Source organism: Bombus terrestris, chromosome 16 (assembly GCF_910591885.1).
Source record: "Bombus terrestris chromosome 16, iyBomTerr1.2, whole genome shotgun sequence".
Classification (NCBI taxonomy): domain Eukaryota; kingdom Metazoa; phylum Arthropoda; class Insecta; order Hymenoptera; family Apidae; genus Bombus; species Bombus terrestris.
This window is the reverse complement of record NC_063284.1, coordinates 5,436,729-5,452,697: the sequence shown is the minus strand read 5'-3', so window position 1 is coordinate 5,452,697 and position 15,969 is coordinate 5,436,729. Positions and strand designations below refer to the sequence as shown.

Here is a 15,969-nt window from a genome sequence, read left to right as displayed (position 1 = left end):
CATCAGAGATAGAAAACGGCCGGAAACGTCGACGCTCTGTAAGCGGGGAAGTTAAAGAGACTCGACATTCTATAGATCTATAATCCACTATTACATGGTGCATCTTAAAAAGATACTGGAGTTCCCCTGTGAATATATAATGCTTTAACATTATAATTTCGGTATAGCATCAGAATATCTTGTAACAAAAGAAGGAACTATCTCTAAAAATACAGTTATATATTCACGTTAAAGGTAAAATATTTAGATGCATTTCAGATTTCCGGATATTAAGTATCCTACATATAGGAGTTATATACCGGATTGTAATTTCTAGTACTTCTCTTAATAAATATAATTAAATAAATCGTGATAATTAAATATCACGAACGTGGTTTTAAAGTAAGGATGTATTTAATTAAGATAAAAAGAAAAATAAACATCAATTTATGTGTTGATCTCTCTGTATTTCGATAAACAATTAGATTGTCTGAACAATAATCTATTCTCCATCTTCTATTTTCCATTAAATATGTACAATTATTGATACAAACCACGCCCGAAGTACGATGATAAAAATTGTTGTGATTATAAAAAAATAGTATGTCATCAGAAATATCTTGTGCCCTCTTCCACCAACCTACTTAACTCCGCTGCCGAATAACCTAAAACCTGCTTCAAATCGCATACAAACTTATATACGAATCGTTTCCCATGCACCTTTGAAATCATATCTCCATCGTAATAGTAACGCAACGCACGACTCAATTTTTCGTAATTCATTGATGGTTTGTTTTTACGCGCTCCCCAAAGTTGCGCTACCGCTTCCGGTTGATTTAACTTGAACTCCCCCTCAGTCCCGACCCATTGAATAGCACCTCTGTGCTCGCGATCAGTTAACAACTCCAATAAGAACTGCCATAATTGTATTTGACCACTGTTAACAGAACGACTCGATGTCGCTATAGTAATTGGTGTGGAATCGATGTTTTCTAAAGGAACGCTAACTACTCGCGCTTGTTGATTCACTACTGGTCGCGATTTTGTTGCCTTCTGGTTGCGAATTTTTATGCTTTTATCCACGTTATTTTCCGTAGGTGACGATGGTGGATCCTTCTGAACGATAGCTGCAAAATTGCGGAATGAATTAAATATTCGATCATGATTCGATACCATTAGATCACAAATTTTTATGCAATTTCATATTTTTGCATAAATTTTGCATAATTTATTCATACTGAGAATATAATTTAAATAGTAAAACTTCAGTAGAAAATTGTTTTACCTACCAAGTATTATAAAAAGCATTATATTTTGGATATTTTATATATTTTTTCACATTATATACATTCTGCGCAATTTTGCACATTTAATTTTCTTTTAAATATAAATACATAAAAATCCGCATTCTAGATATCACTTTTTTTTAGTAAATATACATACCAACAAATTTACACTTTCGAAGTAATTCTAAATGAGTCCAGAATACTTCCCCTGGGTCCAGAGGCACTTTAGCTTGGAATTCTTCCAGGGTGAGATTATACAATTGTTGACCTGTAATGTTCCAATCTGCTAATCTCACTGAGGCCAAATTAAATTGCCTAACTGCCCATTGAAGCCAGTGCTTAACGTGTGTCTGTGTCCATTCTTTTGGATCAGCTGGAATTTTTAACCGTTCCTGTATAATATATACAAGTGTATAGTCACCATATAAATTGAAAGTAAATTCGACGTTTAATTTTCAACAAATTATACTTGTTCTTTTTTGTATTGTGGGTCAACCATCCATCTTATAACATTTCGTTTGCTATCTTCATTCACTGGTGCGGATGCTAAGTAGTGAAAAATATATGTATTAAAGAAATTTCTACTGGTAATTTATAAATTTTCTCTATATACCATTGTTTTCTGCTAATTCTATATAATCCTCTGCAGGTTTCAAAACATCCACTATATTTATTCTCCTTTGTGTTGCTTTTATCTGAACATTTACTTGAACCAATCCCTCTCCTTGCACGCACTGATCAACCAAATTCTTATGGCTTTCTAGCTGAAGAAATAAATATAAGTGTAAACAAATATGTTACCAAATTCATTGGACTGCTTAATCACACTGATTACCATTTGTGCATCTTGGAGCCAAAAAGAATAATCTGTTAACTCTACTCCGAGTCTTTGTTCTAATAAATTTCTCAAGGTAGAGAGAGGCTCTCTGATATCCATATGTTGCATTAGAACACCTTCATTGCAATCCTCTCCATTTGCAGAGCCTTCCAATGCAAAGCTTGGTTCCACTTCTAAATCAGAACTTTCTTGTTGTAACTGAGCCATTATATCATCTTCCTGTGACAACATAGCTTCTGGTTCCATTTTAATTCGTTTTATCATAGCATAATCAGAATCATCATCTGTGTCGAAACTGTACAAAACAAACAAATTTTAATTTTCTATGATAAATATCGTAAACATTTCTGTAACAATATTATAAACATACATTCATATTGAAGTTTTTGAAACAATTTACTTTTATTTTAATTACAATCAGATTATTACAAAAAGAAACTGCAAAAAACACTTGTTTATTGTAACAAATGCAATACGTTTTGTAAACTTAGTAAGAAATTTAAAAAAAACTAACCTCTTATCAGGACTTTTACGTCTGCTTTCCAGATCCATCAGAACGAAACAAAGCTGTCAGAGCTTCGTTAGATAAATATTAGATAATTTTTATCTTTACAAAATAATGATGATTTTTCTTACAAGGTTACAGACATTTTGTAACAGGTGTATGATCATAAACTACGAACTACTTCAGCGTCAACTCAAATTTAGAAGCAATTTTCCTATAGATTGCGCTGCAGTAAAAGTGCTGTAGCGGACTTCAGAGCTACTCTATGCCAATTTCAGGACAAGGAAGAACACCAGAAGAAATTTTCTCTTTGACCGTACCAATTTCAAGTTAAAGAAGCTCCCAACTTTATCAACCGAAGAAGAAAACTGAATTATCAAGATTATCAATGGTAATACTTTGTTATATTTATACTTTATTACCCATTATTTTATCATAATGTACATATATTTCAATTATTCTATTTTTTTAGCAACGTACTCCTTTTTGTAAATAATTAGAGACGAGAATTTAAAGTATCCAGACATGTCAAGTACATAATGAAATTTGATTGGAATCTATTTTAAAGTTCAGTTTAGCGTTAAAGTTTTAAATAAATAAGTCAAGATTTTCGTGATAAAATAAAGTTTTATTGTGTTATAAGAATTATTAAATTGTTAGAATTAATTGTCGAGATGAACAGATTGATAACCCTGATGTGATCGAAATTGTCTTTGAAATTGTTATGGCAGTACTTTTTGGCCTGAAGTCGGTGTACAGTAGCTCTGAAATTCGCTACAGTACAACCTTACTGCGTTGCAAACTAGCATCAGGATTATACATTTGGTCAAATTTCATTTCATTTGCTCACAGTTGATGAAAGCATTTTAAAAATACAATATTTATTTAAATCTTACAAATACTTATACTATATAGAGACGCATAGCTCTTACAGTATTAGACAGTAATCATTAACCCCTTGCTCTACGATTTAAGTTCTAACAGCGCGTGCTGTAACCATCGGCAGGGTCAGTCAGATGTCGAACTATTTCATGATCTAGCTGAGCGTTCGAAGTTGTGCAAGGTGCAATTAATTTGATCATTGAACAAGATTTTTAAGGGTATCCTTTTAATATTTTTCCAGAAAATACACTTGCACATTCGAATGCGGCCAAGAAAAAAGATGTTTGTCGCATGTAGTTCGAAAGACGTACCACGAGTCTAATTCGTGTTTCTTATGTTTGGGACGAAAGACATACCCACGAGTCTAGCTCGACGTTATAGTTTAACGGGTTAATCTGATGTTAAGACTGCATGTAATATACTATTCTGATTTGCATTTCTTCCATCTAAGTAACAATAAATATTTAATTAGTTTATATTTATTAAATCTTACCCTTGACATACCAAGAACGATTCAATAAATGTTTACAATGATTGGCAGTGATTCTCTTCGCTTATAAAATTCAATTTATCCAAAATGTGTCAACAATAAAAAACAAACTATTGTTTTCAACAACAAAAAAGTATAAATTAATGTAATAAAACGAAAAATGTGATGTATATATTTAATGTGATGTAATATTTTCTAGAATTTTCTATTTTTATCAGAAATTTTATAACTATTTGTATACAATTTAACGCGTTGAATGCCACGTCAATTTTACAAAGTTTGGCCGTGGCGCCACGGTGAATTTTTTATTATGCAATACATATAATATTTAAACATTATCTACAAGAGATATGTTACGGTGTACAATCCTCATTAATGAATTTATCTCACTGAGGTCACTGATGACTCCCATGGCGGTGAAGTGCGATTTCACTCGATTCACTTATTTTTTGCGCTTATCAATTATCTCATATTGTCTTTTCGCGTTGCTAAATAATTGTCCTATGTTGTTACGTCCCAGGACCTACCATAAACCATAATTTATCCCTCGGTCATACTTATTCAGATCCGCAATAATCCGAAACAACCGTCACAAGATTTAGTATTTTTTACTTTTACTTTCAAGGCTCTTAATTGCCATCAAACACCTTTCAAGTCAAAACGTTCCTTAGGATTATTGTTCATTAAGGTAAAACACGGAAAAAGCAGGTTTTTCCTATATTCGACAGTCACTGGTGGGAAGCGCACATAATAGATCTATATTTTATGTATAAATAAAACTATTTTTCTATGTTTTATACTGCATTGATTTCGTCACACCACTGTAGTAACGATGGTAATAATAAAAAGTTTATAACTATTGACATTTGTTCAAATTATGTATTTGTACTAATCTTAGTGCGTCGGACATTGGTGTTCCCCACGGCGCCACGGCCAAGTCGAATGCATTCAACGTGTTAATAAAATAGTTAATGTATGTCATATACATTCATTTTACAAGTACAGTAGTGTTTCGCTAACTGTTTACGGATCGAGATCCTATACCAATTATTGAGACAAATATTTTACAAAATATACCATATATATATATATATAATATATATATATATATAACCCTAACCTAACCCCAATATATATATATATATATATATATATATATATATATATATATATATAGGTCCATTTCACGAAATTCGTTCCATGAATTGGAGGTTAATGATCACTTAACGAAACAAAATTCCGGTCAATTAACGTAACATTACTGTAACAGTCCTTAAATACGTACTTACATAAATCGTGGAGTTAATTCATAAAAGACATTTCATTGTCAAATTTAGTTAAACATTTATCATTATTGACTTTAGAAATAAATTTGCGGCTCTGGTAGGATTAAATTACTATTTGTTTAACTAATGCTTTGAATGAAAGACTTTTTGTTTCATCTACTAAACATAGAACAGATTGCCCAGAAAAGTTTACTATATCCGCCATGGCGCCACATTCTAATAACTTTTGCGCGACTAGCATATGATTATTTTCAAGAGCATGGAAGAATGGCGTTCTTCCTGAGCGATGATCCTTCAGATTTATTTCTGCTCCCATTTCTATCAAAGCATTAATTCCATCTAAATTGCCTTTTAATGCACAATAATGCAATGGAGCCATTCCTTAAAACATACACAATTAGAGATCTTTTTACTTTTTATTTTTGGATATGCCTTACCTGTTGAATCCTCTCTGTTTAGTAGTTCAGGTTCTGTTACATAACTCAAAAGATATGATAAAAATGGAGATGATTGTTTGCAGGCTAAAAGTACTGCAGAGTCATGAACAAGTTCTGATAAAATTGGTTTTGCTCCAGCTTCTAACAACAATTTCACTATGTCTTTAGATGTTTCATTGATAATTGCTAATTCCAAACTTGTCTAAAAAAATATTATATTTATATTATTATATTTGTATACTAATTGTATTAATGATTACACATGGATTTACCCTTCCATCTTCTGTTAATACATCAATACTAGTTTTTGAAGCTTCTAAAATTAACAATAATCTTTGTAGTTCGTGTAATTGGTCATTCACCACAGCTCGATGTATATTCAACATCCCATTATCATCATAATGCTGCATTTCATCATAGTCTCTTTCTATTTGTATAGCAACTTTTTTACAGAAGGAATGAGGTGTTGACAATACTTCCTTCACCCTGTTCACATCAGTATTGTTATTAAAAAGTTCATTAAAACAATTATCGAAGTCCAGTGAATTTTTTTCAGATATTGTATTCTGTATACACGTGGGGAACAAATCTATGTCGTTGATACTATTATTAAATTTAGGTTTGCACTGTATTTGCCTTTCTGTTTGCGTGTATACTTCTTGCATAACAGGAGGAAGATTAACAGTGGAACGTTCTGTTTGCTTTATTCTTTCTACGGTAGGTATATTTTCTTTCACTAATACAAAACTTTCACTATCAAGAAGTCCAAATACATCAGTTTGAATTTGAGAATCATGAACTGTTCTTAATATTTCAGGTGGAATAATTGGAACTTGCTTTGCTATACCTATTCCACATTCCGCAAGGGCATGCAAAGCCTTAGCTCGAAGTTGATCATCTTTTACACTAATTAGTGCTTCTTTAATTACATTTAAACACTCTGATAATTTTCCATTTTTCTCATTGTCTTCAGTTTCTTCAGCTCTTATTTTATTCTGATTCTTATTTTTACAAAACTTTGGCTTATTTCCTATCTCACTAAATATACCTTGAGTATTCTTATCAACATTTTTGTTATTTACAAGTGCTGAAGTACAATTTTTCTCTTGTGTATTATTATAACATTGGCCTATAAGTGTATTTTTTTCACATAGAATCATAACATCATCCTTATCATCATCACTTTCATTATTATCAGGTATTTTTGGTATAGAATTTGCTGGCTTTTTTAAAATACTTGTAAGTTTTTGAATTTCATTACTATTTGGACTACTAGAATTTCTATTTGATACAATAATCTTTTTTGCAGAATGATTCCGTCCATCCAAATTAGAATGTTTTCTTTTCTTTATCTTTTCAGAAGATACAGTGATTTTATTAGTATTAACTTTAGTTGGAGAGATTTTCAACTTCTCACATCTTACTACTGGAAACTTCGATTTTGCTAATTGAATTATTGAGCTTCTATTATTTGATATATTTGTTTTTCTTGAAACATCATTATTTTCATTTCTTCTACTTTTTTCACTATTTTTGAGAATACATTCCTCTGCATTCTTTTGTTTATTTACTAATACTATATTATTCTTTCCTGCTTCTGTATTTTTTTCTGGGATACCTGGAATATTTTGCAAAAAGTTGTGCCTATTCTCATTTAATAGTAACAATTTGTTACTTTGATCCATTTTATTCACTTTAGCCAAGATATAATGCTTTTGAACTACGTTCTTGCTTTTATTTTGAGTTGCAGGCACTTTATATTTAATAGATGTCGATAATTCATTAGAAGAAACAGGCTTTACAACAAACTGCGTATGTGGTTTTGTGTAGCAAGATGATCCTGTAGTAGATTTCTGTGCTTCTGCATGTAACTGAGGTCCTAATGGTTTTAATAATGCATTTTGTGAAGTGACAGAAAAAGTGGTACCATTATTTTTTATGTAATTTTTACCTTGCTGGACCTTAGTAATCTTTGGGATATTTAGTAAATTCTTCTGAGTCAAAATTTGTACTTTAACTTCTCCCAGATCTTTGCCATCTTTTGTTTTTATCCTCAATTTCTTTATACCATTAGTAGACAATGTCTTCTTATTCTTCATTCCATTCAGACTACTTTGCACTTCTGCATTAGTAATAGTAATCGTTCCGTGATCTTTAAATACTGAACTACATTTAGACGAATTGATCGTGCTTGGAAATTTATGTGGCAAGGTGAATTCCCGCTTGCATTCTATTATTGGGATATCAATACTGGCCTCCTTACGGTATTTTTTTGAAGTTGATGAAAGCAGAGGATCCATTTAAATGTAACTATCAGCAGAATTTCGAGGAGTTGTTGAATTCCACGTGGTGAAATAAGAAAATTATTGTAAAGCTGTTCGTATTACACATCGAATTATGTGACACATAACCTGCATACACGTAAATGGTAAAATATTACTTAACCTTGTTTGGCTATACGATCGTTTATGCAATGGAAAAGTTATTTCCTACCACTAGGATCAATCTTCATTCAAAACATCGATAGTATTTGGTTTTAAAAATATGCAACTAACGCCCGCTTTATACAAAACGGGACATCCCTCTATCGAGATTTACTGCCATCTATTTTGTGAAAACTGCGTTTAAGTTTAAGACCAGGAAAAAATCATCTGTTGACCTACTTTTTTAAATAATTTCTAATTATTGCGATTCTTCCTCAAACAAAATATGTGTATAATTACCGAGCATAAAATTTCCTGAGAAAAGTAGATAGATAAAATTAAAGTTTTAAGTAGTTTTAAGTTTTGCAATTAAATTCATATAAAGGTGCAATAATGGGAATGTAAAATAATGAATAAATTTAGTTAATCGAAGCTTCTAATTGAATGCATGCCTTTAATAGCTTTTATAAATAATTGTGTTACTTTTGTTTATTAATAACTTAAGAGCGTATTATAAAATAATTACATTTACATTCCTTTATCTATAGTGTCTATAGGGATTATGTGAGGTAACTACTGGTATTACTGACAACAAATTTTACTATTTTATTGACCTTACTATACTCCATTCAACAAATCGAGACAAGTGAGATAAATAAAACCCTATAACCAAAATCTTATGATAGGAATAGAACTACATTCATAAACTTGAGATATTATAGAAAACTGCTTTTCCGAATATTAATTTCTCAGATAGTAAATTGACCATTGAATCAAAGTATGCGTATTATTTTCTCTCTGGTATTACATTTATTATATTATGAATAATTATAACAGAGATAAGTAGGGTTATATGTACAGGATGTTCTCAAAATTACGGTACAATTAGAAAGATTACTCCTTTATGAGAAAAAGATTGGAAAACATGAAACAAGATTCTCTGATGGACGGTCAAGAGAGTATAAGTCAGAAAACTATAGACAAAACAGTATAACTCAACTTATGCTATTTTTTTTTTCTTTTTTTTTACATTGTATCTTTGATATATATTGGCGTGTAAAAGTTTTCGATCTATATACTATTAAAATCTTAGATATAAAGCGGAAAATACATGAAATTAATTTGTACTATTAGAACCACAAATAAAAGACAACAATGCAGAATATATTATAGCGTAGTTATTATTACTTATCGTGTTTTGATCAAAATTTATTTTTGCCCACTCACTAAAAAATTGGTTAGAACAAATTTCTGTTTCCGAAGAAATGGAATTAAATCGCAAAAACATTTATGCAACAGGCTACAACTTGCAACTTCCAAATTCACTAATACTATTAGTAACTTATTTTGCGAGATGACCCAGGTTCCTAAATACTCTAGCAAGTTGTGCGACTCGAGTGAATTGTATGCACGTTGATTGAACATGTTTCATTTCAGTTCGAAGCGTGCGCCACGTGTTCCCGTGATATTACGCAAGGAGAGAGGGGAAACTCATTAGGAGGGAGAGAGAAATGCCAGCTGTGGACGCTGTGGTTAAATTCCATCTGTGGCAGCGGCCGCATATACCGATTAGTTGGGAGTATTGTGTCAACCGGCTGCGTAAACGTATGGAGTGATCACTGAGAAAATATTATAAGAGGATCGTTCGCGCAATCATGGACGATCGGCGGAACAGCCGCGAAGTGGTCACCATATTGTTCCTGTGCCTGCTCTGGTATGGAATCTCGAGCAGCAGTAACGTCGTCGGCAAGATGCTGTTGTCGGAATTTCCTTACCCGTTGACAGTAACCATGGTCCAGTTAACATCCATCACCGTTTATTCAGGCCCCTTCTTCAATCTATGGGGTGTTAGAAAATATTCCAATGATATACCCTGGGGATACTATCTACGGTTAATCGTACCACTCGCCCTGGGCAAATTCCTCGCGAACGTGTTCAGCCACGTCAGCATTTGGAAAGTGCCCGTCTCTTACGCTCATACTGGTATGAGATATTATTTTGACAGTCACGTGTTTCGCACGCAGATCCATCTTTAAAAATAAAACAAGCCGACCTTTACTCCTAAACGCGCGCGAGCTAATGCCACATAATCTATACCTTTGCATTGGGATAATGATGATAATTCTGAATGATTTTAATCGCTTCAATTGCTTGTTTACATGTATTTATGAATGTTTGAAAAGAAATACTTTAAAACGTCTAATCTTTAACAACCACAACTTCAAGTTTTGCATAGTTGGAATAGATGTTATCTCATGATTTAAGTTGATAAATAATTCATTAATGAAGCAAATTAAAGATAAGTTTTTTATCTAATTTTGCACTTCTGCCTACTAGATAAATACATGTACTTCTTCTAATTATTATCTAAAGTTGTAATGCATACATTTTAGAACTAGTTTTTATGAATATGTTGCTTATTTTTTATTTTATAAATCCCATATATTAACTAAAGTTTGGCTCTGTCCCAGTGAAGGCTACAATGCCCTTCTTCACGGTATTTCTCTCAAGAATCATACTGAAGGAAAAGCAGACCTGGAAAGTATATCTTAGCTTAGTCCCAATCGTGGTAGGTGTGGCTGTAGCCACGCTTACAGAGCTCAGTTTTAATATGATTGGCTTGTTGAGTGCCTTAGCATCTACCATGGCATTCTCCTTGCAGAATATTTATTCTAAAAAGGTACTTAGACTAATTTAGCGTTCATATTATGACTGTGGATCTATGATACTAATGATATATTTGTTTTCAGGTGCTACATGACACAGGAATACATCACTTGAGGCTTCTACTCATTTTGGGCCGCCTGGCACTGATATTATTTTCACCTATATGGTTGTTATATGATCTGTGGAGGTTGATATACAATCCAGTTACTGGAGAATCTGCTGATTTAAGTTACTACATAATATGCCTATTAATATTAGATGGTGTGCTGAACTGGTTGCAAAACATCATCGCGTTTTCTGTACTGTCTATCGTTACCCCTTTAACTTATGCAGTGGCCAGCGCGAGTAAACGTATATTCGTAATCGCGGTAACTCTGTTCGTGCTTGGGAACCCAGTGACGTGGTTAAATATATTCGGTATGACGTTGGCCATACTCGGTGTGTTGTGTTACAATAAAGCAAAGTACGATCAGAGAATAGAGAAAGAGAGTCGAACAGCGCTTCCGAAGTATTATGATAAAGACCGTAATGGCAGCAATAGTTCCTTTATGGTAAACGGATGGACTGGAAAGAAGCATCAATTGCTTGCAGTCTAGTCTGAGTTATATTCGATTCATTTTATATGTGACAAGTTCATATGAGTTTTTTCTGTTGATATATGGTATCTCAGTTATAGTGATTCAGATATTTACATGGGAAGTATAAAGGGAAGATATAGCATTCTAGTTAAAACAATATACACGGATCAAAACTCATATGATGACAAAAATATTTATATACACGTACATATTTTATTAGTATTATTCTGCACAAAAGAGTAATTCATTTAGTACTCAAAGTTGATTGCCTTTTTTGTTCGTTTTAGGGATTATTTTAACCCCTTGCCGTACGACTTAAGTTCCGAATGCGGCCAAGAACAAAATGTGTTTGTCGCATGTAGCCCGAAGAACGTACGTTTCATGCTCGTTTTATTTATGATTGGCCTGAAGGACGTACCACGTTTCTCGCACGTGTCCTTCATGTTTGGCCCGAAGGACGTACCACGAGTCTAACTCGATGTTGTAGATTAAAGAATTAAGATGATTTTACGTTTATGTTATCTTGCTTCTCACAGGCGAATAGACTTGCTGGCAAGGTGGGACTATATAATTCGCGAAATTGTTAGCGTTCATAGCTAATTGCTGGGTCAATTAGCCTTTAAGATCGATTACATTCCCCTGTCGCGAAAACAATGGTGAATAGATAGAAATCGGATTTCAACTGTATCGATCGATATCGGGCGATATTCACACACTATCGATTAGGTTTCAAATTCAATACCTTCTTCCAGCTAGCTCAGGTGTTGTGGTTGAATATCATCAGCTCCTTAGGTTGTTATAGCACTTTAACCCTCTATGAAAATTTGTCTTGATAATACTCCCAGTAGACTTTCGCTTGTATGGACTATTACCACCGAAATAATATTTTTTCTATGTGCCGCCCATATTAATATGTGAAGTTTGGAAGTATAATTGGCGGAACGAATACAGTAAGGTCTTAAATATTGGACTGCTCCTTTTTGGATGCTAATTTAATTTAGATTCTCTAATTACAGTCGTTAAAACCGCGTAGTGCCTTATTATATTAATTCCAGCAATTATAGCTCCCTCTAGAAACTCTAGAAATAATTCGTGGAGGGTTAAATAAGTGTCACGTTGACGTTCTTCAAACGTGTGTTCAGATATGGTATGCGTGAATTGTATGCAGGAGATGTTCTAGCTGAAAGCAATCTATACATTTATTTTTATAAATAAAATACAGGTGTGTATAAAAATATACCAGATATGTTCACCACCATTTTCCTCGTTACACTGCTTCGTCACATCGATTTGCTCTCCTTTACGGAGTTTTTATAATGTTAGGAGGAGATACCGGTCGGGCTACAGTGAGATCCAAACGTGGACCAGCTGCAGCGATCAACGGGACAGCCAAGCAACAGTCGCAATCTTCTGTGCTGGCCTCGTTTACTCGCAGAATTCTGTCATAAGGTTTTAGAACGCCATCGCAGGGTCCTCCAGGCCGAAGACGATTTATATAAACTCCACGCTCATACAGACCATCGGATACGGAGAAGCCAAAGTCCTCGTATACTGGGTCCTTGTGTAAGGAGACGTGAACTATCTGTTGGGGCCTGTCTGAGTTGCTGCATTCCTGTGGCCTGAGAATGGGGAAAAGATTAAAATAAATTATTATTTTTAGAAAAATGCCTTTAAGTAAAAAACTATTATGTAATAAAACAAGAAAAAAAGTTTTATAAGTTCTATTCTTACCCAGGATAAGGAGGCATGTGTACATCCAGTTGACCACTATCCACCGAAGCTGTATCCCAAAGCCTTAGAATCTCCGGACCTGTCCCACTGTTTTCTCCTAGTTCTCCCCAAGAATCCACCGCGCTGTCAACACTGGGTAGACTCTCCCTAGCTGGTCGAAGAATTCCTGAAGGATACTGTTGCACTGAATCGCTTCCTATACTAGACTCCTTGCAGTACTCTCTATAAAATTCAATATTCCATCATTATTTCTCCATGCCATTTGCTCTTTACAACCTTAGGGGAGTAGGAAGCACTGAAGAGTTAAGAAGAGCTTAGTCGGTACTTGTAGGTCATATAGTTACCTGGTTTCCGAGGTAGGGTCCGGTTTCCTCACGGTCAGGGCGATAACCGAGTTTCCTGGTCGATGTAACAGCTGTGCGGCTTGTCTGAGGTCGCCAGGGTCTAGTTTTTGCCCGTCTATAGCTAATAGCCTGTCCCCTGGAGCTAGGCTGCCGGTTCTGTAAGCCAGAGATCCCTTACGGACCTCGGTAATGATCAAATCCTCGTTCACTGTGAGACCTACATCAGGCTGTCCGCCAATAGGTCTCGCTACTCGCACTGTGAACACTCCTGAGCTGGGAACAACTGGTCCACCGACCTTGTACTCCGTTACTAGCTCGATCTGTCGAGAAAAAGGAAACTTTAAATTTAAGAATTGTTCTCTAATAACTTAAAGATTGAAGTAAAAGAAACAAAAGAGGGAAAAGAATAAAACAATAGAATACGAAAAGATTTAGATAAAGTCGGCGCTTAATAAATAAAAATAAAATACGAAGAATCACTACAACGTAATTATGCTAATTACCATTTGAGAAGTTTCCAAAATGCCAGTTACCTCAGCTGGCTGAAGATCTCTGAGCATTCTACGATTAATTGCAAGAACTTTATCTCCAGGCAAAAGGACTCCGCTGCGTTCAGCTGGACCTCCGGCTTCTAATAGACTGACGACATAATTTAGACGATCTTCAGCGAGCTTTAAAGCAAGTCCAAATCCTTTGTGATCTGGTCTAAGGACCACAGTCAGGCTCTCTTTCGTTTGCAGAGTTTGATTGGAGGTCTGTTGCGCCTGTGGCTGCGCCCTCCTCTTGACGGTTCTCTGTGAAGCACTAGGAGGCCTAGGTAAGATCTGTAGCCTAGCTATGCGAGAGTCGAAGTTGTTTCTGAGCAGTTTAGCGGCTGTCACTGCATCCTGGACAGGGGTTTCGTCCACTGCTAATAGTTTGTCTCCAGGTTGCAAAGCGCCACAGCGATCTGCCGTACTTGCTGGTCTTAAACTTTCAATGTAGACTCCGTTTGGTGTTTCTCTTACTGTTAGACCCAGTTCTCCTGAAATTACATATATATGTAATTACATGTATACAAGTTAATTATTTAAGTTGAAATTGGAAATGCACTGTTCGATCATGGTACCCGAGAGTCCACGTTCCAATTGCACCAGAAGGGAACCGGAAGTAGCTGCCCTGGCCTCTTCCATGTTAGCAACGTCATACTCAATAGTCAAGGAAGCCACAGGAGCATCGGAACTTCTTCTAAGCGCTCTTTGAGCCTCTGCCAAGGTCAAACCTCTCAATTCAGTATCATCCACAGCCAATAATCTATCTCCAGGCCTAACTCTTCCTTCTTTTGCCGCTGGTCCATCAGATTTCACTCCAGTCACTACCAGAGCTCTAGAAACTCCACCCCTAAGGGTAACTCCGAGACTTCCTCCTTCGCGTTCTACCCTAACCTGAGCTACTTTAGAGGAAACACTGGAAGGAGTGGATACAGGACTGTCCTGATCGTCTAGTAGCAAGAAACTGTGCGTATGGTAAGACTGGGATGTGATCTCGTCGGGTCGAGCTGAATCGGAACTGGCGGACGTGGCCACGCTTCCTGGCCGAGCACGGTTCTTATGCGAGCGCATGGTGGTCAGTCTCAGCGAGCTGAACATCCTCGGCAGTCTATCCGTGGATTATTCTACTTAGCACTGATGCTGTTTCCGTATCGAGTTATCATTACCATCGCTGAGGAAGCGCAGAAAAGATTCTGGTCTACGTCTTTTCGTTAAACATCCCTTTAAGGCACGCTTATTATGCAGTGAATGGACCGTCTGGTTTTCCACTTAAATAATTTCCATGGAACACCGACAAGGTTGAAACAACAGCTCACTAGATTCGAATATTTCCACGAAAATTTTTGGATTTCGACCGGGTACCACACTAAAACTATTACACTTCGGTTCACTACGATTAACTATCGATTAGACATCTACTAAATCGCAATAAATATCCATTTTAGAAACGACGAACGCGTTCAGAAGAGTAAGTACAACCTGGAGGAGCAGCAGGTCGTCAAGGAGCCGCTACGATCGGCAGATTCTTATTGCTCGCGGCGTAAACAGCGCATCTGTGTCTTTGTTCGCGGGTTTGAAGAGCCGTCGACGATAGAAACTCGTCGTGGAGCGGGCGTACGGAGAACTGTAACGAGTAGCGATGCCTGTCGAAAATAGCCGCACGATGTAGGGCCGCAATCGTGGTAGCGTCGAGTCTATTTATAGGGGCGAGAGAGAAAGAGAGAGGGAGAGAGTGTGTGCGGCCCTGCGGGCGCCCCGCAGTCGCTGCACCGTCAAATAAGTCTGCACTTCTCGTTAAAAGCTTCGATTTCGAGCGTCTGTGTTCCCTCGAATACGTCGTAAAGCCTTTCCTCTTGGTTTCCACGCGTTTCAACCGTTTGCCCCTCCCAGATTTCATGGCCGGTATATTCTCTCTTATTTTTAGTTATCGATATCCGCCACGTCGAATGATATCATCAGTACCTAAAAGTTTTTTATGTAGCGGTTCGATGAT

General features: G+C 35.6%; 4 protein-coding genes across 7 annotated transcripts; 1 reads left to right on the top strand and 3 right to left on the bottom strand.

Moving 5' to 3' along the window:
* Positions 1-425: 425 nt before the first annotated feature.
* On the bottom strand, positions 426-2,869 carry LOC100649155 (DNA-binding protein Ets97D). Its single transcript, XM_003401876.4, has 6 exons — positions 2,618-2,869; positions 2,101-2,398; positions 1,879-2,029; positions 1,735-1,811; positions 1,423-1,657; positions 426-1,106 (listed from the first exon to the last, which is right to left on the bottom strand). The coding sequence occupies exons 1-6, from the start codon at positions 2,653-2,655 to the stop codon at positions 589-591; spliced, it is 1,317 nt and encodes a 438-aa protein (XP_003401924.2). The 5' UTR covers positions 2,656-2,869; the 3' UTR covers positions 426-588.
* Positions 2,870-3,215: 346 nt separating this feature from the next.
* Positions 3,216-8,455, bottom strand: LOC100649037. Of its 4 annotated transcripts, none has more exons than XR_001099424.3 (4): positions 5,976-8,453; positions 5,704-5,905; positions 5,270-5,647; positions 3,216-3,936 (listed from the first exon to the last, which is right to left on the bottom strand). XR_001099424.3 is itself a non-coding variant. In XM_012317655.3 (4 exons), exons 1-4 carry the CDS (start codon positions 8,001-8,003, stop codon positions 5,370-5,372), a joined length of 2,436 nt encoding a protein of 811 aa, XP_012173045.2. In that variant the 5' UTR covers positions 8,004-8,455; the 3' UTR covers positions 3,216-5,369. The 4 variants fall into 4 exon arrangements, 3 of the variants coding, with proteins under 3 accessions (XP_012173045.2, XP_012173044.2, XP_003401923.2); XM_012317655.3 differs by having other exon boundaries at positions 3,216-5,647; positions 5,976-7,582; positions 7,655-8,455; XM_012317654.3 differs by having other exon boundaries at positions 3,216-5,647; positions 5,976-8,114; positions 8,197-8,453.
* An 890-nt stretch (positions 8,456-9,345) lies between these two features.
* Positions 9,346-12,608, top strand: LOC100648804 (solute carrier family 35 member E1 homolog). Its single transcript, XM_003401873.4, has 3 exons — positions 9,346-10,109; positions 10,598-10,806; positions 10,877-12,608. Exons 1-3 carry the CDS (start codon positions 9,782-9,784, stop codon positions 11,387-11,389), a joined length of 1,050 nt encoding a protein of 349 aa, XP_003401921.1. The 5' UTR covers positions 9,346-9,781; the 3' UTR covers positions 11,390-12,608.
* Positions 12,546-15,969, bottom strand: LOC100648694 (glutamate receptor-interacting protein 1). The gene is made up of 5 exons (XM_003401872.4): positions 14,555-15,969; positions 13,950-14,470; positions 13,447-13,766; positions 13,103-13,324; positions 12,546-12,990 (listed from the first exon to the last, which is right to left on the bottom strand). Exons 1-5 carry the CDS (start codon positions 15,072-15,074, stop codon positions 12,672-12,674), a joined length of 1,902 nt encoding a protein of 633 aa, XP_003401920.1. The 5' UTR covers positions 15,075-15,969; the 3' UTR covers positions 12,546-12,671.

What these genes read in the sequence shown, in the direction of transcription:
- LOC100649155 (XM_003401876.4), bottom strand. Translation starts at nt 2,655, where the DNA reads ATGGATCTGGAAAGCAGACGTAAAAGTCCTGATAAGAG. An exon ending in CGTAAAAGTCCTGATAAGAG is followed by an intron (nt 2,399 to 2,617) that starts GTTAGTTTTTTT and finishes TGTTTTGTACAG; the next exon opens with TTTCGACACAGATGATGATT. An exon ending in CACAATACAAAAAAGAACAA is followed by an intron (nt 1,658 to 1,734) that starts GTATAATTTGTT and finishes TATATTATACAG; the next exon opens with GAACGGTTAAAAATTCCAGC.
- LOC100649037 (XM_003401875.4), bottom strand. Translation starts at nt 8,003, where the DNA reads ATGGATCCTCTGCTTTCATCAACTTCAAAAAAATACCGTAAGGAGGCC. An exon ending in TATTAACAGAAGATGGAAGG is followed by an intron (nt 5,906 to 5,975) that starts GTAAATCCATGT and finishes ATATTTTTTTAG; the next exon opens with ACAAGTTTGGAATTAGCAAT. An exon ending in AAACAGAGAGGATTCAACAG is followed by an intron (nt 5,648 to 5,703) that starts GTAAGGCATATC and finishes GTATGTTTTAAG; the next exon opens with GAATGGCTCCATTGCATTAT.
- LOC100648804 (XM_003401873.4), top strand. Translation starts at nt 9,782, where the DNA reads ATGGACGATCGGCGGAACAGCCGCGAAGTGGTCACCATATTGTTCCTG. An exon ending in CGTCTCTTACGCTCATACTG is followed by an intron (nt 10,110 to 10,597) that starts GTATGAGATATT and finishes GCTCTGTCCCAG; the next exon opens with TGAAGGCTACAATGCCCTTC. An exon ending in AGAATATTTATTCTAAAAAG is followed by an intron (nt 10,807 to 10,876) that starts GTACTTAGACTA and finishes ATTTGTTTTCAG; the next exon opens with GTGCTACATGACACAGGAAT.
- LOC100648694 (XM_003401872.4), bottom strand. Translation starts at nt 15,074, where the DNA reads ATGTTCAGCTCGCTGAGACTGACCACCATGCGCTCGCATAAGAACCGT. An exon ending in GACCCTACCTCGGAAACCAG is followed by an intron (nt 13,325 to 13,446) that starts GTAACTATATGA and finishes TGAATTTTATAG; the next exon opens with AGAGTACTGCAAGGAGTCTA. An exon ending in CACATGCCTCCTTATCCTGG is followed by an intron (nt 12,991 to 13,102) that starts GTAAGAATAGAA and finishes CCCCATTCTCAG; the next exon opens with GCCACAGGAATGCAGCAACT.